At 38.5% G+C, this 21,714-nt stretch overlaps 1 protein-coding gene across 1 annotated transcript in view; it reads left to right on the forward strand.

Annotated features, from left to right (window-relative positions):
• The window catches only part of radil (Ras association and DIL domains), a 63,432-nt gene that overhangs the window by 4,284 nt on the left and 37,434 nt on the right, over nt 1–21,714 (forward strand). Inside the window, exons 3-5 of the mRNA XM_088936646.1 lie at nt 12,755–12,874; nt 14,272–14,567; nt 18,229–18,918. Coding sequence (XP_088792772.1) covers nt 12,755–12,874; nt 14,272–14,567; nt 18,229–18,918 — 1,106 coding nt within the window. The remainder of the gene's footprint in view (nt 1–12,754; nt 12,875–14,271; nt 14,568–18,228; nt 18,919–21,714) is intronic.

A 21,714-nucleotide genomic window follows, 5' to 3' on the forward strand; every position in this document is an offset into this window, starting at 1 on the left:
ATGAGGTGGTTATTTAACTGAATTGTAATAGCACATTCTAGGATTTTTGCAAGAAAGGGTAAGTTGGAGATGGGGCAAAAATTATTTAGATTGTCCGGAGTCATGTAAGACTTTTTTGGCACAGGGGTAATGGCAGCAGTTTTGAGATCGCCGGAATGTCAGTGCTCAAGGTTATTGGTTATCAGGTTATGATATTGAGGACAACGGCACAGAGAGAAGTGAAACAGGACTGAAATAAAGTGGTGGGGATGGGTATAATATACAGGTGGTGGATTTCATATGTGAAACCAGTTTACTGATGGATACAGAGTTAAGAAGAGATAAGTTGGAGAGTAGGGAACCAGTAAGGTTGGGCAAGCAGGGAAGAGGTGTGGAAATGATATGCGTTGTGTAGAGAATGTAATGCCAGATGTTGATCTTGGGACTACAAAAATCTAAGAATGTGTGGCAAAGTTGCGATGAGACGGGTAATGTGGTGGAGTAGTTTGGATTTAGCAGTCTGTTGATGGTGGAGAAAAGATGTCTGGGGTTGTTATGGTTATTTTCAATGATGCGAAAGAAGTAGGTAGATCTAGCAGACTCTGTCGTATCCTTATATTTAGACAAGTAATATTTCCGAGCCTGATAATGTACGTTTAGGCCAGAAAGATGCCACCTATGTTCATGTTTCCAGGAGACTGCCTTCATTGATCACAGATGGTTAGTGTACCAGGGGGTAGAGCTTGAAAAAGAGATGGTTTGAGTTTTTGGAGGAGCAAAGGTGTCGAGTATAGATAAAAGAGTGCTATTAAGCAAATGTATTTTGTCCTCTAGAGGGTCAGAGGAAGAGCAACAAGATAAGGAGGATAGAACAGAATTTGTGAAATTAGGCTGATCAACTGATCGCCAGTTGTGGAAATTTAGAGCATGAGGGGGAAGTGTTAGGAACAGGTAATTCCAGACTGAAAACAATAGCAAAGTGGTCAGAGACCTAGTTCAGGGGAAGAGAAGTGGGGAAGCCAAAGAGTCATTTGATTAAATCAAGAGTGTGTCCTTTGTTATGTTTTGGGCTAAGAACAAACTGAGTTAGATCAAAGCATCCCAATAGAGCTAGAAAATCCTTAGCCGAACTGGAAGACGTTGAGCCGATATGTATATTAAAGTCCCCTAGAATAAAGATCCTCTTAAATCCGAGGCATAAAAATGAAGGTAAATCACCACACTCACCTGAAAAGGCTTCATTAGGTTTGGGTAGTCTATAAACTGTGGCAATGATGGTAGAGTAGGGAACAGAAACATTTATAACAAGACATTCAACAGAAGAGAATAGAGGTGCAGTAACAGGACTTAAATTGTAAAGAGGATTGTAAATAACAATAATGCTCCCACCTCTGCCTGAAAGACGAGGGAGGTCAAACTTGAACTTGAACTTTATTGCCATATGTAACCGGTACATGAAATGGTACAATGGAATTCTTACTTACAGAAAGTCTCTCAAAAAAGTGTAAAACACAAAGTGCAGACAGTGCATTAAGACAATATACAAACGAACAGTAGACAATGTATAAGTAAACTGGTCAAATGTAAACAATGCAGACATGTAGACTATGACTGCAATAAATAAAATTACAATGAGGTAGATGGTGTAGGTGTGGTCCAAGGGGCATGGCCAAATGTGTTCGCCAATCACACTGCTTGTGGGTAGAAGAAACAACTTGTACCCCGGAGGGACTAGTTGGTTGAACAGGAGACCATCATTTTGTCTGTGCCAGGTTTTTTTCTGTAATAAAATTACATATATACAGTATTACATATAAGAAGAGGTTAAATATCTATGAATGTGTTTACCTCTTAGCCCATAGACATGAAGGCACTGAAGACTCTGTTGAAGAGCTGCCTAATCTATGGATTAGCAAAGGTTAATAGTCAGTGGATATTCTTGTTGACTGTATTGTTTTTTGTTTCATGTTATGTATTTAAAAAAGATTTAAAGATCAGGATCAAGCAGGTCCTTAAGAGCTTTTTCAAAGTTTTCTTGTTGATGCATTTGTGCTTGGAGAGGATAGAGCATACCTTTTCACTATACATTTGTTATAATTTAAAATTAGTTCTATCTTCTTCCCTATATCCTCTACAAATGTAATGTCTTTGCTACTTCTATTGGTAATTAATTTCTTTGGAGTGGGCTGGGGTGACATTTTGAGATTGTTACATTGTAATGTGAACCAGCATCTTGTCATTGTGATTGAGTTATAAAGTGGAAATTAATACTTCATACAGACAAGATACCTTTTATATGCCACAGGTATCCAGATGTTTCTGTTAAAGGCATATAATTCTAACATAAATACAGCTGTAGTTTTTTAAGTTTCTAAATTGACTAAAATCTTGAAATACTAAGGTACAATCATAAATGCTTTGGAATACTTAAAAAGAACTTGGCTTTATAGACTTTTGGTTGGCAATGACGGAACATTTGAAAATGCTAAAGTGTTGGTTAAAATTAATGAGTGATTATGTTGTGTGTCCGGAGGTAATGTGACTGAGGCACATTTTAAGTGAGAAAAATGGAAACCTGTCTGGATTATGTGAAATCCTGACTTTTTGTGTGGTGTCACATCTTGGATCAAGACTGCAGCAATCCACTGAACTGCAAACCTCCTTTTCTATGATTGTTTATGTTTGTGAAGTTTATCCTCTTTCAGTGCTAAATCACTATTTCAACAAGATTTTCAGCTTGAGCCGAAACCCCAAGGAGAACCCAGATCAATACAGCTAACAACTTTATTGAATCATTTATTCTCAGCCATCTGATACATTGGGTTACTGTTGGAGAGAAAGAACCCACACATTCAGCACTATTACTTCTACTCTCTATTACTGTGGGGTGTCAGCTCTTTGTGTGCAAGACATAAAATTAATGTTTTCTTTGTATGAAGTGTTTGGTTTCTTCTTACTGACATATTACATAATATACCAGTTTTTATTTTAAAAAATGGAAATCCTTTGAATTGTTAAATAACAAGTGAAATACATTTTTCCTATTACTTTTATGTTTTGGCATTAAATCCAGATAAACTATAAGGACATTTAACAGACTAGCAGCAGTATAAATTTACAATTAATGTTGTTCACCTTTGAATTAGTTACTGCTGGCAAACACAGGTGAAGGTATTCTTTTAACACACAGTGTCTTAATGATGTAAACCTGCTGTTTAAATATTTGTTTCTGATTATCTTAAAAGTGACTGATCATCCCAGAAGAGCTTTTAAGAGAAGGTCTCATATAACATAATAAGAAATATTAACTTAACTATTATTATGTTCTTGAATGATAGATGAAGGACAATTAATTTGCTGCTAGCTCATTCAATTACACACACAATTTTGCACAACATCAGTGTTAAGTATGTTTTATTGATTGCTATACAGTAGCAATTTATTAAATTTTAAACTTTTGATAGCATGGTTAATCAATAAAATGTCCTCTTTGTTTGATTTGTGGCTGCTTTTAAAGCCCTGGAGTTTGATTCCTGTTTATTTTATTTTCAGAAGACAAGGTAATTTAACAGTGAGAGGAAGACACATTTCTAATTCTATGAACTTAACTGTTTGAATTACTGTAATTCAGAACAGTCCGACTGTATTGTGGTAGTGAATAGTTGATCAGATATTTAAAGTAAAATTTCAATAATTTTCAGCACCCTAAGGTAAGAGATAAGGTAAGAGAATTGCCCTTTTCATTATTTAATAAAAATCTTTTTTAGACTTTTAGTATACTATATATCACAATATATGCAACACAATATGTAATTACTTTAACTTAGTAGTTACAGTATTATTAATTTATTATTTATTATTCAGTAAATATGAAATAGGAAGCACCTCAAGGATTGCTTCAGCAAGACAAAAACTACAGGCTATCATAGAATACCCATGAATCCAACTGTATTCCTTAGATGACGCAGATCTCCTTGTATCCAATACAGTCTTGATAGCATCATGATTCAATTCCATAGGGCTATAGTACTGTTTGCTGATTAATTCTAGTTCTCTGTCTTAAAGTGGCAATGGTAGAACACCCTATAAGAAAAACCATGAAAGATCTTTGTCACTCAGGCTGCCTCAATGAGGTCAAAACACTTCAGCTTGTTTGTCTTTCTCTTTTCCCTGCTATCAGGCCTTCAAGGTGCTTCAGAGTGGTTTCTCATTGGCTTGAATGCCATTTCCCTCTCTCTCGCCTTTTCTTGCCATTCTGTTGCTACCTACACACGCTTACTGAACAGAGCACCCATTAAAATAGAGAGTACTGCAGCTGTCAGCTATCATGGTTGTAACAACCAACAGCTGCATCCTCTCAGGTGATTATTAGCTGATGGCCTGTCACAGTCTGTGTAAGGGAACAGCATCATTTTGGTGGTCATAGTGTAACAGTCTATAAAACCATTAACACAAACTTTAGGAGCCTAGTTGTTGTAGTCCTCTGTAATCTCAGCACGTACTCTATCATTGTGTATGCTATATCACCCTACACCTCACAACTGGCAACCCACTGCATCTAAGCAGGTGTGAGCCTGGCCAGTACCTAGATGGGAGACCTCCTGGGAAGAACTAAGGTTGCTGCTGGAAGAGGTATTAGAGGGGCCAGTAGAGGGTGCTCACCCTGCGCACTGTGTGGGTCCTAATACCCCAGTATAGTGATGGGGAGACTATACTGTAAAAAGGTGCTGTCCTTCTGATGAGACGTAAAACCAAGGTCCTGACTCTCAGTGGTCATTAAAAATCCCAGGGTGTTTCTCGAAAAGAGTAGGGGTGTTACCCCGGCAAATTTCACATTGGCCTTTACCAGTCATGGCCTCCTAATTATCCCCATCTATGAACTGGCTTCGTCACTCTGTTTTCCCCACTGATAACTGGTGTGGTGAGAATACTGGCGCACTATGGCTGCCGTCGCATCATCCAGGTGGTACTGCACATGGGTGGTGGTGGACGGGAGTCCCTATTACCTGTTAAACAATTTGAGTGGAGTGTCCAGAAAAGTGTTATATAAGTGTAAATGTATTTATTATTTGCTTTACTTTTTTGGAATTTGAAACATCCAGTTTTGTGTTAAGTGTTATGTGTTAATTTTGTATGCCTGTTTTGGATTAGGCAATTATTAATCAGTTGTTAAAACCCTCCTGTGACCACACAGTCCTCTGCAAGATACACTGTGAGAATCACCCATAATTATGCACACTGCTAGTCCAAAAGTCCTTACAGGAGGGTTAATATCAATTAGGGGAATGATGCAGTTCTCACTGACAGTACAGTTCATTTGAAATAGAAGCGATACAGTAGATATTACTTTTTGCAGCAAACCAAGGACATACTGTCTGATTCAAATCCAACCAGCTGGTGCTCATGTATTGTCTCACAGGTATTTGTGGTCAGCAGTTTTCAGCCCTCCTCTAAAAGCAATGTGCGACCAGCACTCTCTGAATCTGGGTGATTGTCTTTCTTTTCATTCATGTTCCTTTTTTTTTCAATGGCGTATTGCACTTTTTACAGTAGATAATGCACCTAGTTGTCTTTAATTTGATCATTACAGGTGAAGCTTGTTTAGTCGTAAGGCTTACCTTTGAAGTGCACAGGAAATAAAGTTAAAAGGTAAAGGTGACAGTTTTGTCTTTGCACAGCTGGAACTAGATACTGCGGACATAGGGAGGAAAATGGAAAAGAACAGAGTGCTCTAAGCTGGCAGCCCTGGGCATTGCAGTCAGCATCACAGAGAGGGAAGGAGCTCAGAGCCTTGGGTTAGAAAAGAGTGCAGAACCAAAATTCTAAATTGACAAAGGCTCAATGTTTCATTAGAAAAAATAGCTTTTGCCTCACTAATAATTGTAGGGCATTACTGTTGAGCTGCTCCAGGGCTTGAAGAAGCAGATAAGAATGCAAAGCAGGCTGTGATGGATGGGAAAAAGAGGATGCACAGGGTCCCTCTCAATTTGTTAATCTGACAGCTCGATGGGACTCATCTCACTAATATTGGAGTTCTCTGCCAATTTAACCTTGCATTTTCGATGTGAGGGGAGCTCTAAACAAAACGTTCTACATGCAGCTGAAACTGGCGCAAAATAGTATTCCAGTCACAGCATTTGTTTGAGTTGCATTTCCGTACAACCAAGCAAATGCAGTAATACATAAGTGGACCAGCTGTTTAGAAACCTATGTGCCTAGCTGACTAATGTCCCATACACATATGCAAACATTTCATGTTAAAGAAATTACAATTGGTGTAGAGTTTTTTCGGACCAATTTTGCTAATTTAAACACCAGTGACACCATTGGGACATCCCTGCTGGAACAGTTGTTCTCTGATTTATGTCATTTTCATTTTTTGAGCAAATATTTGTTCATTAAGATGTTTCAAAACACAGTTAACCAAGTACAGAATAAGGAAAAACACTTAGCTCAGCACACAATATCTCCACTTGTTATCCATAAGAGTAGATCTCACCTCTGAATAACCCAACTTCAAAGGAGATGGGTGAATATATAAGAGATAGGAAGCTTCATGTAAACAGCGTCAAAGAAAGACAAGAGTCCAGTAATATTTGGGAATTTAACGTTTTTCAATAAACAGCCAATCAAATCTGTTTCTTCTGCTTTGAAAGACTAAGACTAAGGGTGTGCTTTAATAAGAGCACAAAATGCAAACAACAACATACTGTATGAATGTAAGAATGAACCTTATAAATCTGTTTCTTGAAGGAAGCCAATATATAAGCTTTAACAACATGGCTGCATAGCTTGTTCAAAGACATTGTCCAAAGAAATTAAATTGATAGTATTCAAATCCCTATTCAAATTGTAACAGGTTATACCAAATATTTATCATTTTTGCCCCTGATTCTAGCATATTATTTTCATGTATTATGAGATGTTTTGTGATTCTCTACCAAATGTCAAATTGTTATTAAGTGTGAATTTTTAGGAGCATTTTGCATTCGTTGACAAGAAGGTAATCAACACAATAATACAAAAGGAACTGAATAATTGCTATTTAGGAAAATATATATTACTATTTAGTACGCCATTATTTCCTGCTCTGAGAGCTGTATGTGCTGGTATTGGACAAACTTTGGTATTAGAATTTATAATACAGAATTTGAAATGTTCATGTTATTATTCTGGAAATCTGTTAATTTGCTACACCTAGTTTTGTCTTTTGAGGCTGCTTTCTATGTATGTGTTAGTTTTTCATATGTTCAATTGTCAAATGTGCATTACCCATATGCTGTGAAATTGAGTTGCTTTTGTACAGTATTGTCAATTTAAACAGCAGGCATTACAGAAGGATCAAGGTCACTGAAGTTAAACGCTTATGCTAGAATAGTGGCAATGAGTAAGTGATATCGTAAAAAGGAGAGTTTAACAATCTATTTAGTGAATGAATTTAAACATTTAGGCCAATTTATTCAGATTTTATTGAAATGTTTCAAAAAAAAATTTATTTGTTATTGTTAACTGAGCAGTCTTGAACTTAGTGCCCATCATGAGTCAGTGATACAGGGGAGTTGATAACAAAAGGTGATGTTCATAGCTACAGTATACACAGTATGAATGTCACCATGTCCTCTGTGTAACCTCTTCAGAGATTGGGTATGGAACTGTGCCTCCTTTTAAATTCCATACACTTCTTTAACTGAGTTCCATTTAAGGTCAAGGTCAGCTTCAGAGTTAAGTGGCTGAGAGAAGGTTTATTGGCACTGAAGTGTGAAAAAAAAAGATGCAGAGTTATAATAATTGTAGGTATGAAGAACAGACTCCGTTGGGTTGAGGGGAGTGTTTTGTGTTCTGAGAATACAGTAGGTGCTGGACCCCTTTTTGAATCAATCACACTGGCAGCTGCTCAGTGGGGTGATTGAAGCATTTAAATGAGTCAAGGTTAATTAAACTCCCACAATTCTATGGTGAGCACTTAAATCTATAATTAATGGATGCATCTGGTTAGCTGTCACCAAGCAGGTATGCAGACCTTGATCCTGAATGTTGCAAAAATGATACAGAACATCACTCTGCACCAGGACCCAGGCTTTATAGTTGAAAACTGTACTTCTACACCTGATTTATCTGCCCTTAAGTCAGTGCCTTTGATTGGCAGTAGTTCACTCTAGATTTGTGGTCACCCTGAAGTGCCCTCCTTGAATATCTTGTTGGATGTACATTGCCTTGCAAAGGTATTCATTCCCTTGTAATAATGTTTCATTTTGTTCAATTATAAAAAAAATATATCCAGGGGTAAAAAATTATCATCAAGACCTCACTGGTGAAACTTCCAAAGGACCCCATAAGAACATTTGTTGGTGAAACAAGTTAAATGTCAGCAAAACCCTGAGTCAGGAAGTGAATTTCAAGCAAGGATTCAACAGCGGAGACCAAGAAGCTTTCAAAACAGGCTGTAGAAAAGCACAATTCAAGAGAAGGGTATAAAATATTTCAGAAGTACTTACTGTCTGTTTGAACACAGTGAAGTCTATCATTAAGATGGAAGGTGTATCATTCCACTCAGACAGTGTCCCTCCAAACTGAGCAGCTGGGCAAGGAGGAAACTGGTTAGGAATGCCACCGTGAAGCCAATTGTGACTTTGAAAAATAGCAGAGTTCAGTGGCTGAGATGGGAGGAAATCCTTTATGGAGTTTGCAATAAAGCATTCAAGTGACACTTTGAAGCTTTCGTGGCCAGACTAGACAAAATTAGAACTCAGGTTTTAATTAGCAAACCTAATACATAACAGAAGTACAATGAAGACTGAGATACCCTAGTGTTCTCCTTTTTCCCTGACGGCTTGGCACAGGTTTTTACTCCATATCAGAGGCTGCCCAATTCCATTGATGGGCTGATTCACCAGGGTTAAGATGTCTGGGCTGGATACTGACCACTCACCTCTTGCTGCTGAGGCAGTCTGCTCAGACTCCGATCCAGCTCACGCCATTCCTGGACTTCTCACAGCACTGTAACCTCCTGTTCCAGGTCTATTCAGGGCTTTCTCCATGCAGCTCTGCCTCTCCATTCCCATTCCCATTGTACTCCACTCCCAGATCTCACTGCGCAGCGCAGCATCTGACTTGGACTTGGACACAGACACCTGATCTCCACCTTGAACTCCTTGGACTCTGCTGCCCTCCCATCCCTGTGGTTCTGTCCTACATCCAGGAGGCAGCTTCCGCCCTCCTGCACTTTAGGGCTCTCCCTGTGCAGCCGTGCATCTCTGTTCCACTTCCTGACTGCTTGAATTCTCCTGGCCTCAGCCCTGGGAACCCTGGACTTTTCCCTGCTGCCCCCCTTCTCTGGAGGTTCCATCCTACATCCAGGAGGCAGCTACTGTTGTCCAGGACCACAGGACTCTGTCCATGCAGTTCCCTCACCATTGCCGACAGACCAGTTTTGGTTTCTGTTAGTCCTGTCCCTTGCACCTTTTCTTTTCTCTGTCCTTTTTCCAGCTGCCCTTCTGGTTCCTCTTTGGGACAGCTTCCTCTTTTGGTCCAGGGATCTCTTATTTCCCTCCTGTCTCTCAGGTTGTTTGGGTTTTTATCTTTTTCTCCTTTTTTCCTTAGTCTCCTTTCAGCTTCCCAGATGAACCCTCCAGGCATCCTGTGACCGCTCTGCCCAGAGAGCATTCCCCTTTTAGTCTGGCCTTCCTTAGGATTCTTGTTCCTGGGCTCTGACTGGGACTGCACCCAGCAGCTGTGCTGACACAGGGCTCTGAGAGCTGAGAGAGATCTTAGGATGGGACCTTGCCACCCATCCTCCACAGATGTCTCCCCGAGTGGCTCCAGAGAATGCCTGGGTATCTGATTCCGTTTGCACCCAGGCGCCTGAGAGTGAACCAGAGAGACCGTGATGACAGAGCACATCTGGCCTGGACTTGGAGGAGACCCTCCATAAGGGCGTGTGCCTTGATTCACTGGTTCCCAGGCCTGGATCACTGTGTGGGGGCTTCCTGCCTCGCCAGCTCGGCAAGACCCTTCCTCTCAGGAAAGCCCCTGGGGCAAAGTACAGCTGTGCTCTGAGGAGACTCTATTCTGTCCTGCACATCGGCCTGTTGGTTTGCCGGCCTGCACCCCTGGCTACTTGGTGGGCTGCCTCCCAGATCTATGCAACCCCCTGTCCTTCTGGGAGCTCGGTAGTCGGCTCTATCCCAGGGCCGAGTGTCCCAGATTCCAGTCTGTGGACACTTTGCCGTGTCAGCCTCTCTCTTTGGTCGTCAGGGAAGCAGACAGCCGGCATCTCCCAGGTTGTTGCTCTTCACTTGGTTTCTTTTCCTGTTGACTGGCTGGGGTGTTCCCTGGCCCACTGGCCAGTTCTATTTTTTCCTTTTTCTTTCCATTACTGTCTGGCCTGGGCTGATTAAACTCTTCCTGCCAGTAATTAATTATTCTCTTTTCACCTTTCTGTTTCTATTTTCCCTTTGTCCTGGGGCATCCTAGCCCTCAAACAATCGGGTCTTCTTGAGTTTTTTTCCACTCTCCGGTCACTTGCGCTTGGGCTCTGACGCATCACCACCCGCATGGCAGTAACCGGCCACGGCATTACACCGAATTCATATTTTTGGATGCCAAATTTACGATGAACCCAGATTGTCCCATGAAAAGTCTTCTGTAGTATTCCAGTCCCTACTAAAATTGTAACAGGTTCTATCAAACATCTAGAATAAAAATAGAAATGGAGGAACCCCATTATTTTAGTTTGGGGTTTTTACTTGCAGTTTTTGCTCACATTTGCTCTTATTTCAACCATAAAAGTGTTCAATGTGAATATTGGTTTTGGTTAATAATCTTCACTGATTCTTAATTATTTTTATATACACCATTTGTAAGTCATTAAAATGGCACATCATTGGAAAGAGGTAAATGCACTTCCAAGGCACTGCACATTATATTGTGATGTCCATCTAGAAAAGCGCTGCTATAAATCTGTAGGGTCAGATTGTCTGCTTTTCCTGTGCAGCTCACAATGTGTGGATACTGAGATGATGACAAATTATAAGTAGGCACACTGTCCACAATTTCATTCTCTTTAATTGCCCTTGAATAGTATTTCATATACACAGATTTACATAAAGGTCTCATTTAACATTACCTTTCAGACACTTTTCACTGAGAGGTAAAGAAGGATATCTTCCCCAGATTCATGCAGAATCTGTCATTTTTCAATGTAGAGCTTTGTCAGAAAGCAAACAGTTTTCCAGCCTAAAAATATATTGATAAAAAATAAATGTGAAGTGACATGAAGTAATGATCTCTCCAAAGAATCTACTAACTGAAAGAAAAAAGAACCAATACAGACTGATATTGATTAAGAAGAGGGACTGTTAGTTAATTGCTCAGTCTTACCTAGGTAGAATTAATTAGCCAATCAAGGGACATATATTTAAACACATAGAATAAGTACATGGCCCATCTGAATTAGAGAATGCAGCACAGGTGATGAAGATGATGTCTTTTTAAAAATGTTTTGCTGTGGCCTTAAAAGTAATGTTACCCTAAAATTGTATTGCCTCAATACCACTGGATTATATGGTAGAACTGGTTTTCAAAAGTTATTTTCTGTCTGATTTTTTTAATCCTTAAAAAGAAAAAGAACAGTTAAGAATGAACACAGAATATCCAGTAACTAAAATAAAGCAGTAAAAAATGCGCAGTGATGTAAAGTAGGCTTTAGTCACCTTTTTTTCTTCCACCAGAAATCCAAAAATAAAATTGCTGGGAACTATGTATGGATATTTGTTTAGTGTTTTATTATCAGCAAGGCTACAGTATACTGGGCATCTGCAATGCACCAAAATATTTCCTCTCTGTGTTTCAATTAGAGTTAGAGTGGTGTTTGGAATATTATAGAATGGCTATAATGGCTGGAGTCAAGTAATTAAATATACATGTAAAGCACAAAACAATGATTAAGATTGATAATAAGTAGATACATGTGTCCCTTCTGATGGCAAAGCTGCAAGAAAATGCAGCTAAGAAATATGACAGAATTTTCAAAGTAGTTCAGGGATAGAGGATGGCATGTTTTCGAGGAGGCTGTAGAAATGTGTTTCTGAAAGGTGAATTTGGAAATGGACATATTGTGAAATTCCACAGTTTTGTTTTGGGGAGCAACTGTGGGCAAGAGAAAAAACTTACTTTTTATGTTTGCAGTTTTTCAAGGTCAGTTTTTTTAGTGACCTTGTTAGGTTTTCTGCTCATCCTTCCTGTTTGCAATAATAGTATGCATGTCATTTCCAAGGAACATTATTTCTTTGAAATTGCCTTCTGTAATTGATAATAAATACACAAATTGTTTCTCACGTGTCTTTAGGGTTTTCTGCAGATGTTTTAATGAGAAATAACTATTATTTTAACATTCCTAACAAAATAGGTATTTTAAAGAATTTGCCTTACTCTTGGTTTGCAATGTTTAATTTCTTTTTTTTTTCTTATTACAGACTACTGACTACTATTACTATTACAGACTACTATTTGTAAGGTTTCCTCAAAGGTTTCAGTTTTCTGTTTCTTCTGTTTCTTTGGAAATGATAGCTCAATATATTGGTTTATTATTTGCATGCTTATGCTCCAACATTATGATACTAAAGCCTTCACTTTAAAGCATTTTCTTACCTCAAAAGTCAGATTTGCTTTGAGATATGTATATACATACTGCGTTTTTTAGATATTTAATATGCCTTCCTTTTCATTGAGCCCAGTGGCTGAAGATAACCCAACATCCCTACATTCCTTGTTATAGGACCCCTCAAAAGCTCTCAACTAATAGTGCCACCTACTGGTAGAGCTGGGAGTGTTAAAGCTAGGAGTTCACCCCGCTACCATCGCTTGGCACTGCGTTCTACTGGTCCAAGCTTTAAAGGTGGGGACTTTCCGAAGGTATGGTTTCTCTCAGCTCCTCATCTCCATCGCTTCTGATACAGTACATGGCACGTGGAGCTAGTCAAGACTCATCATTATAGAGTGCTGCATTTTTACAGCCATTTCCATGCAGGTTTGAGACCTTCTTTTCTTAATTTGTACGAATTAGAAACTGCCATTTTTCTTTTATACGCGCCCATTTTGGAACTGCCCATACTTACAGTTACTTGGTTCACCGCTACAATCCCTAGCACAGAGAGAGTAAAAATAATATGCATGTGCTTCAGAACATTCATCAGACCATCAGCTTTCTCTCTCACTGCTGGCCAAGAGTGCAAACAGTGCAACTACTGCATCAGGCACAGACAGCAAGCTCAAACACGTTCACTCAGTTTGGAGTTACTGTAGCATGGAAAGCCAGGGTACCCACGCATACTTTCTAGCCTCTCATCCCCAGCACTGTTTCATCAGTTCTTCACAGGCTCAACTTGGAGTCCTGTTTACAGTTAGCTAAACAAAATATCTAGATTTTATCCATAGATCTTGATTTGAGGGCCAAAGCTGTGCTCCAAATGGAGAAGGTTAACTCTGTGACATTCTGAGATGAAAAACTAAAGATAATTCCCTTTTAAGTTAATTCAGTGAGGGTGGAACACTACAATACTTTAAATCACACTAAAGGCACCAAAGAGGTTTCCTAAGTGCAATGGTCTGCCTACAGTTTCCATTTAATCTGGCATCACTTTATATTAATGTAATTTTTATACAGCACAATAGGTCTCTTTTTATTTGGGAAGAGACCTCAGGCTGATTAGAGCACATAGCAGAAACTAAGAGATGGCATACATTCTCCAGTGCTAATTTGTGGCTTCCCCACAAAGACCAAAAGGTTGCTATTTTACTTTTAAAAGGTGTTTAAAAGTCATTTAAAGTGAAAATGAGCCAACAGGCTCCATGTCTGAAGACTGGCTGACAGCATCATGATTGGATTCCAGTAGTGTGGAAGGTGAAAACAGTAATGCTCACCAGCTCATGATAAGTTCATTGAATGTGTAAGAATGTACTCAGAACATATTCTTATTTTATTATTCTATTGCTTAGATTCATATTAGGTTCACTAGGATAAAAATAGAAAATAACTACAGATAATTTGGGGTTTTAACTTACTTTCTCAAATGAATTTTCTCTCAACAATAATCATAAAAAACCCCTTGACATTACATTAATATCCCAATGTATGCTCAGTGTTAATGAGCAATACATGTGCTATCACGCGCCATCAATTTGAAGATAAGTCTTCATTGTTATAATTGTGATTATTTCCCTCTAGTGTCTGACTGTACACCAAGACGAGTAAAACTGATATACCATGACACTAACCTTTGGTTTCTTTCCCAGATATAAATGCCCAGGCCAGGAAACTGCAGAGGAACAGGACAAAGGGATCAATGGCGGTGAACCCTGGATCATCATTCTCCCGCAGCCTGAGTGAAACGAGCCTCAATCTTGTGGGTGAGCCTGGAGACGAGCCAAAGAGATATTACTCCACATTGCCGGGGCCACTGAGAGGGAGGAGCACCAGGGAAGGCCCTCTGATAGGCAGGAGGAAGGAAGAGAGGGATGCTGGGGGCGTGCGACACTCTCTCTACCAGTCCCCGCATCTCCTGCTGCTCCAGGGATACAACCAGCGTCAGGTATATCTGTAAGGTGTTTCCCCGGGTCTGTCTGCAGCTTCCACTTTCAGCTGGTGGTGCAAAGAGTTGGTGCAGCTGTCTAACTGAGGGCCCATTTAAGGGGACCTACTGTATAAAACCTGCTGGACTGTTGCCCAGACCAGACTTGGGCAGCCCTGTTTTTATACACATGAATATTGTCAATCAAAACTTGAATGTCCCAACTGGACACACTTACTTGCATGGGGAAAAAATGTGAAATGCCTATTCTGTGTAGTTAAAAGTCCGAATTCTATTGAGTCAGGGCTTTGAATGGCCAACCGAGGACGTTCACTTTCTTCTTGTTAAACTGCTCTAGTGTAGCTTTGGCTTTGTGTTTTGGGTCATGGTGTTGCTGAGGGAAGGTGAATTTAAATTCCAATTTTAGGTCTTTAGCAGAATACAGCACGTTTTCTTCTAAGATGTGCCTTACTTTGCTCCATCCATTTCCTCCTCAATCTTGACAAATTTTACAATCCCTGGTGATTACAATGTAGCTCCTAACTTAATGTTACCACCATAATGTTTGACTGTAGAAATGGTGATGATTAGGTGATACACTCTGTTAGGTTTGCACCAGATTAAATGCCATGCATTTAGACCTAAAAGTTCTAGTGTTATCTTAACTGAACACAAGTGTGTTTGTCTCATGTTTGCAGTATTGTTTAAAAGCTTTGTTGCAGACATATAGGATCTGAGTTGGGTTTTCCTCTCTGCTAGCTTTGTGGAGTGACAGGGATATTGTTAACTCATGGATAACTAGTGGATTTTCTCCCATCTCAGACATTGACTGTTGTTCTTTCAAATTCACCATTGGCTTTACTGTGGCATACCTAACCAGTTGTTTCCTCCTTGCCCTGCTGTTCAGTTGGGAGGGAGAATCTGATCTGGGTAGTGTTTGTGTGCTATATTACACCACCCACTTCTTAATGATCAACTTCACAGTGCTCAAAGAGATATAGAGCATTTTAAGTATTTTGTACCCTTTACGAGATCTGTGCCGGATAACTTTATCCCTGAGTTGTTGTATAAGCTGCTTGGTCTACATTAACAATTTTTTTGCTTGAAACTTGCTAAACTGACTCAAGGCCCTTACAGAAAACATATTCATTCTAAAATCATGTGAAACACATTTATTGCAAAGACAGAGACCATTCAGCTAATTGTGGTGTAATGTAGATCTACCAAAGGTGATGAATACTTATTTATTTAATCAATCTATTTTAGTACATGATTTTCTTTGTAGTTTTTGCTGACTTTTAACTTCTTTCATTCATTAAAATGGTGAGTTTGAGCTTTTACATTTTGATTAAATGGTCACTTTAATAAAATACAGTATATACAGTATACATCATTTGGCGTTCAGCAAAATGGGGCATTATTGGAAAGGAGTGAATACCTTTGAAAGGCACTGTATGTTACATGTCACAAATATTTGCAATTAAACTAGTTTATTTAATAATCTATTAAATTTAATATATTGCAGAACTCTTAATCTGTAAGTAATAGCTTTTCCTGTTGTATTGTTTCATAATTTCTAAACAACATTTCAAATATTCTTGTGAATTCACATGTTTAAGATACAGTTTAATATTTATGTTTGTAACAGCAACATTTCATGACATGAAATTCACATTTCAGAATGTCATTCAGTTAAATGATAAGTTATGAAATTTGCAGCACATTCATTTTAAACAGTAAATCCTTTAATTATGTGTTGTTTTGTAAGCAAAATATTTTTAAAATAAACTTACAGTTTTAGTTTTTTTAAAAATGAACTGCAACTGAATACACTTTTCAATTGGAAAAGGGAAATCTCATTTAACTGTAAAACTACAGAGAACTGCTTTAGAGCTATCCTGTGCAGTCTTCATATGAGAGGGCAGTACATACAGTAAGCAGGCTTAGACATAATGCAGAGAAACTTCAGAAGCAACTGCAGTGGGTATAGTCAACTGACTGTGCACAAGTGAACACTGATTGCAATGCCAGCATTTTTGTTAAACAGGGTGTTTGCTTTTTCCATTGCAATAACAGAATACATGACGAATGTTTTCTTGCAGAATTTATAAGAGTAACAAAAATTAGAAAGGTAATAAAACTATCCCACCTACTCCTCTCTGCTGAGGTGAGATGATCATTTTTTTTTGTCTAGGCATGTAACATAAGAATTGTTAATCATATAAATACGTCCACTTGGTGACAAACAGCAGGCACACATAGACTTTCCATCTGGTTGGTGTCCAGAGATGCTCTTTGAAGTGCTGGAGTGTTAATGGAAGGTAAAGGATTAAAGTAATACAGTTGTATTAGCATTGCTAGCAGAGGAATCCAACAAGGTTTTCAAGTCTTACTTTACTGTTGCTTGAAAGTAGATTACTTTCATTAGTGTAGTGAAGAAGTTTTAGTTTTATACAAACATTACAATCCTTAAAACAAATGTCAGAGATACCTAATCATTTTCCCATTTATTAACCTCATGGCTATATTTTATTTAAATGTTTTTTTTTAAATGTTGTGGTAAATGTTAATGACTTTTTTCCATTTTCTAATTATGTGGCAATGCACGTTGTTGTTAGAACAACAGAACGAGTGACTGGAAGTACTTTCAGTGGGCAGGATTGGATGATATTCATTTTTTAAATCAAAATCTTTATTTTCCCTTTCAAATTCATTAGTTCTGGTAAGGCATTTATTTTTTGAGGAATTATTACTCTGAAGTCGGTGAATGCTGATATTATCTTTTGTCTGTAAGAAAATTAAATACATTACGAAAAATACTTAAAATAATATAAATTTGTAGTTTTCTATGTTCTAATATATGAAACAGAAATACAATAATTTAGATGTATCTTCAATAATATATTAAGAATAAATTACATTTATTTAGTGCATTTAATCCCAAAGAATCCCAAAGCACTATATACATACAGTATGCACATATACAGTACTTCATTCACCAGTGTCATGTGGAAGGCCAGTGGAATGTACCAGCAAATCACTACATAGTATATTAGATGAATAAATGAGAAATTATTTCACCAGATGAATCAAGAAGGAAATTGATAGAACAGATTGTTAAAGCCTTGAGTGGAATTTAGTCAGCACACTGGGGTTGATACCTATAATCTTTTATATTGTGCTATGGGTCCTCTAATGACCAATTAGTCAAAACTTCAATTTAATGTCTTATCCGAAAGACTGTCAATCATGCAGCATTAATATATGCACTATAAGTGAGCATTGTTTGGAAATTCCTGGACCACAAGGGGATGGGCCACCTAGTAGTCCACCTACACTACTCTCAGGAACATCTGATTTCCTTAGAGTTTGTCATCCCAGTGCCATCCCAGTCTTGCTTTGTTTTAAGGTCTAACAAGATCAAGACTACAAGGCTCATAATATGCAGTGGGATGGGATAAGAACAGTACAATCCATTTTAGCAGACAATAGGTCTGAAGCATGTTAGGATTTGTGGGAGTAGTCTTTAGCAGGTGAGTTCTGAGGAGACACTGGAAGGTGGCCTTAGGTGATGTATATTCTCCTTGCAAAAATATGCCAACAGACTTCAGTGAGTAGAAAGAACAGAGTGGTGGTTGCATCTTTCCAAAAAACAGTTACACTGGGTTTACTTTCCTTGCAGGATTGCCTGGTATACCTTCTGAATCGAGATCAGCACACAGTAGGCCAGGAGACAGCTTCGGCACGACCTAACATCTGCCTGTCCTCCCCGGATATCCTCCCACTGCACTGCAAGATCAAGAAGATCCAGGTGGTCCGGAGGTTCAGCCACACTGTGGAGGAGAGGCTGGTGCTGGAGCCATTGCCTCATGGCAGTGTCTTAATAAACTTCTCCAAAGTGGAGTGCACCACCCAGCTGCGCCACGGTGACCTCCTTTCCTTCGGAGTGCACTACATCTTCCTTTACAAGGACCCTGTCAGCTCCAAGCCACTACCTGCCCAGACACTAACCAGGCTCAAAACCCTCAACCAGCTGTCTGAATCAGAGCTGGACGTTGGCTCAGCCCAAGCCTGTAGAATGTGTGGCACAGTGATCAAAGACAAGATCCCGCCTCGTCGAAACTTCAAGCCCCACCTGATCAAAAACAGGAGCCTACAGAGGAGGAAACTGCACCTGGACTTCGACAAAGCCCATGAGGATGAGTTGATTGGGAGAATAATGTCCCTCATTGAGCCAGGTGGGGATGACCACAAACTGACCCCAGCCTACCTCCTTTGCCTGTGCATCAAGCACTCAGCCACAGCTTTTGAGCCAGGGAGCTTTGGGAAGCTTCTTCTAAAGATTGTGAAAAGGATACAGTCTATAGCTTGGGTTAGTGTCGCTTTCCCTAAAGCATTGGGGATGTCTCTAAAAGCCTGTTTATTAATTGTGTGACATTCATTTTTCTCCTCGTTCTCTATTCCTTCATCTTTCATTTCTTCAATGATTAAAACACCTTTGTTTCCAATGCTGCACTCTATGAGGAGACAGGTCCTATATGAATATTTATAATTATAAGCTACCAGCTATTGCAGATTTCAACTGTCTTGACATATAATTGCAGATAAATTGCAGATAAGAGTTGAGTTCAGAGACTTTTCTAAAGAGGTTTGGTATTGTGTGTGCCTTAACTTATCTTGTATAGAACTGAAGTTCTCCTTACTTGAATGCTCCAATGTAATGTTCCAGGAGTATATTACTTTGGTTGCACCTTGGGAGTTGTAAGATTAAAGAATATCTTATAGACACCCAGTGCAGTTAGTTGTCCTTGCAGAAATAACATGCCATACTGAAAGCTATAAAGTAAAACTGAAAAATGCTTTGAGTGTATACAAAAACATAGACACAAGACATTGACTGTGGCCTGTTTGCATAGTAATTTCTGTTAGATTTAGAACCAAATAGAAATTATTGATGGTCACTGTATTAAAATAATATCAGATAACAATATGTAATACAAAGGAACAAAATTGTGCTATGTATCACTTGATCATTAATTAATATACCTAAGACACTAACTACTTTTCTATGTTATTTCTCTAATAAGCACATTCTATATGATTAAGTAAACCTTATTGATTACTGAATGCATGTAGCTTGAATTAACTGGTGTGACAGAGAAAGTCAAATGTCTTGTATAATCACATGTATACAGGAACATCATAAATGTTCAGAATAGTTCTTTTGAGTGGTTACCTTTGACATCTTAATCCTTGTGCAAAGAATATTAGGTGATAATGGGAAAACAGAATGGTGTTGAATATATAGCACATAAAGCTGTTAATTCAACAATTGTAGCGATATGATGGTTCAAATTTATTGAAATTGGGACAGTAAACTTGGCGAGTACTTTATACAGTAGCTACTATATTACTTTATAATAATCAATTAATCAAGGCAATCAACTTCAATACAGTTTCCAGGAATACAATATATAGATATATTAACATTTAATAAAACTTGCAAAATAGACAACTGCAAGAGTAAACATATATATATATAAATACTGTATGCATGAAGTAGTTCAGGTGGGTAGCTGTGTCAGCATGCGTAGGCTGCAAAGGAACAAGTAATAGGTTTATTCCATGCTGAAAAGAGAAGAAAGAAAACACAATGTTTCGGCCATGGAGACTTCTTCAGGTGTGAGCCAGCACAGCCTCCACAACACTTCTTCAGCCCTCACACCTGAAGAAGGCTTCCATGACCAAAAAGTTGTATTTTCTTTCTTCTCTTTACAGCATGGAATAAACCCATTGTTCCTATAAATATGCATTGTTACAAATGGTTGATCGTGCACTCCGGGATTTAAAAAAGATATTAAACTGAACAGGGTAAGAATATGATGATTATAATATTTGATATTGTATCCAACCTTATAATTTAATTATTCTCATTCTGTGTTCCAAATAACAGCTTAATTCTTGAAAGTTATAATGTGAAAATTGAATTTATCATCCAAAGTAAGACATTTGGCTAAGCTATATTGATCTCACGGGGATAGGAAATAACCGGATCCTGTCGCAGTGTGAACAGTCCTTCTGTGCTGAATGCTGAAGGAAGTCCTGGCTCTGGGCCAAATGAGCTTCAATTGGTGCAGGAAAAATAGGGGAAGGTTCCACTTTACCTCACGCTGAAGATGGATCCTTAAATGAAATGTGCATGAAAAGTTGGGAATTTCTGCAAATTGAGGAGAAACTTAGAAGGTCTATTCACCCAACTTTTGTGGCTGCTACTCTGAATATTCCACACTATTCAGGGTTTTCCACAAAAGCTTAGCTGTATTATTTTATTGATCAGATGAAACTACAGTACATTTGGGAGCTTGCCACAAAATCTCTCTTGCTGCAGAGGACATTTTGGGCAGGATTCTTTTCATGTTTAGTCTCTCAGTCTGGCAGTTACTTTCAGGTAACTTTTTACTTTCCAGCTGCAGAATGGATAATAGTTGTTAGAGCCATGTGAATAGTTAGCTGTCAAGTTGCCAAGGTTTCCTGATCGAGAACATCCCAAACTATAATTTGTGTTGTCATGGGTGGTGAAATGGTTATGATGTCATCTGGTGTAGTGTTCATGTACACTCTGTACCCTGTCAGTAAATTTATGACATGATCTCTATCCAGTGTTTGAGTGCAGATGTGTCTTCCTATTAGAATTGCGGACTAAGAGGCCTCAATGTGGGCAGTTCATCACTTAGAAAATTGACTAGTTAAGCAGTGCCAGGGTAATTTTCTGCTAAGGCAAGAGGAACATTTTTATACTTTTTCTGAACACTTAATTCTAAGCATAATAATAATTAATTTCGAACAACCTTTGAATTTCCATTTAGAAAATGCCCTTCATGCTATGTATTTCCTTATGACCCCTTCCTGTTGAATTCTTGTGAACTTGAGCCACTTAAAGTGAAAAATTCATTAAAACTAAGATTTTAACCCACAGGAAATGTTTTAAAATGAGCAGCCATTCAAATTTATTTCCCATGATAAAACTTGCAGTTTTCTCATTTTTGCAGAGGCAAATGGTCATGTAACTGATGTACAAACTGCATTGTTAAGGAGGATAAAAACACCCCTGGTGTGTGCAGCACATTGCTTCAAAGAGATGATTAAATTTGAAAGAAAACCATTCCAT

This window comes from Atractosteus spatula, chromosome 18, assembly GCF_055471065.1.
Source record: "Atractosteus spatula isolate fAtrSpa1 chromosome 18, fAtrSpa1.hap1, whole genome shotgun sequence".
Taxonomy (NCBI): Eukaryota; Metazoa; Chordata; class Actinopteri; order Semionotiformes; family Lepisosteidae; genus Atractosteus; species Atractosteus spatula.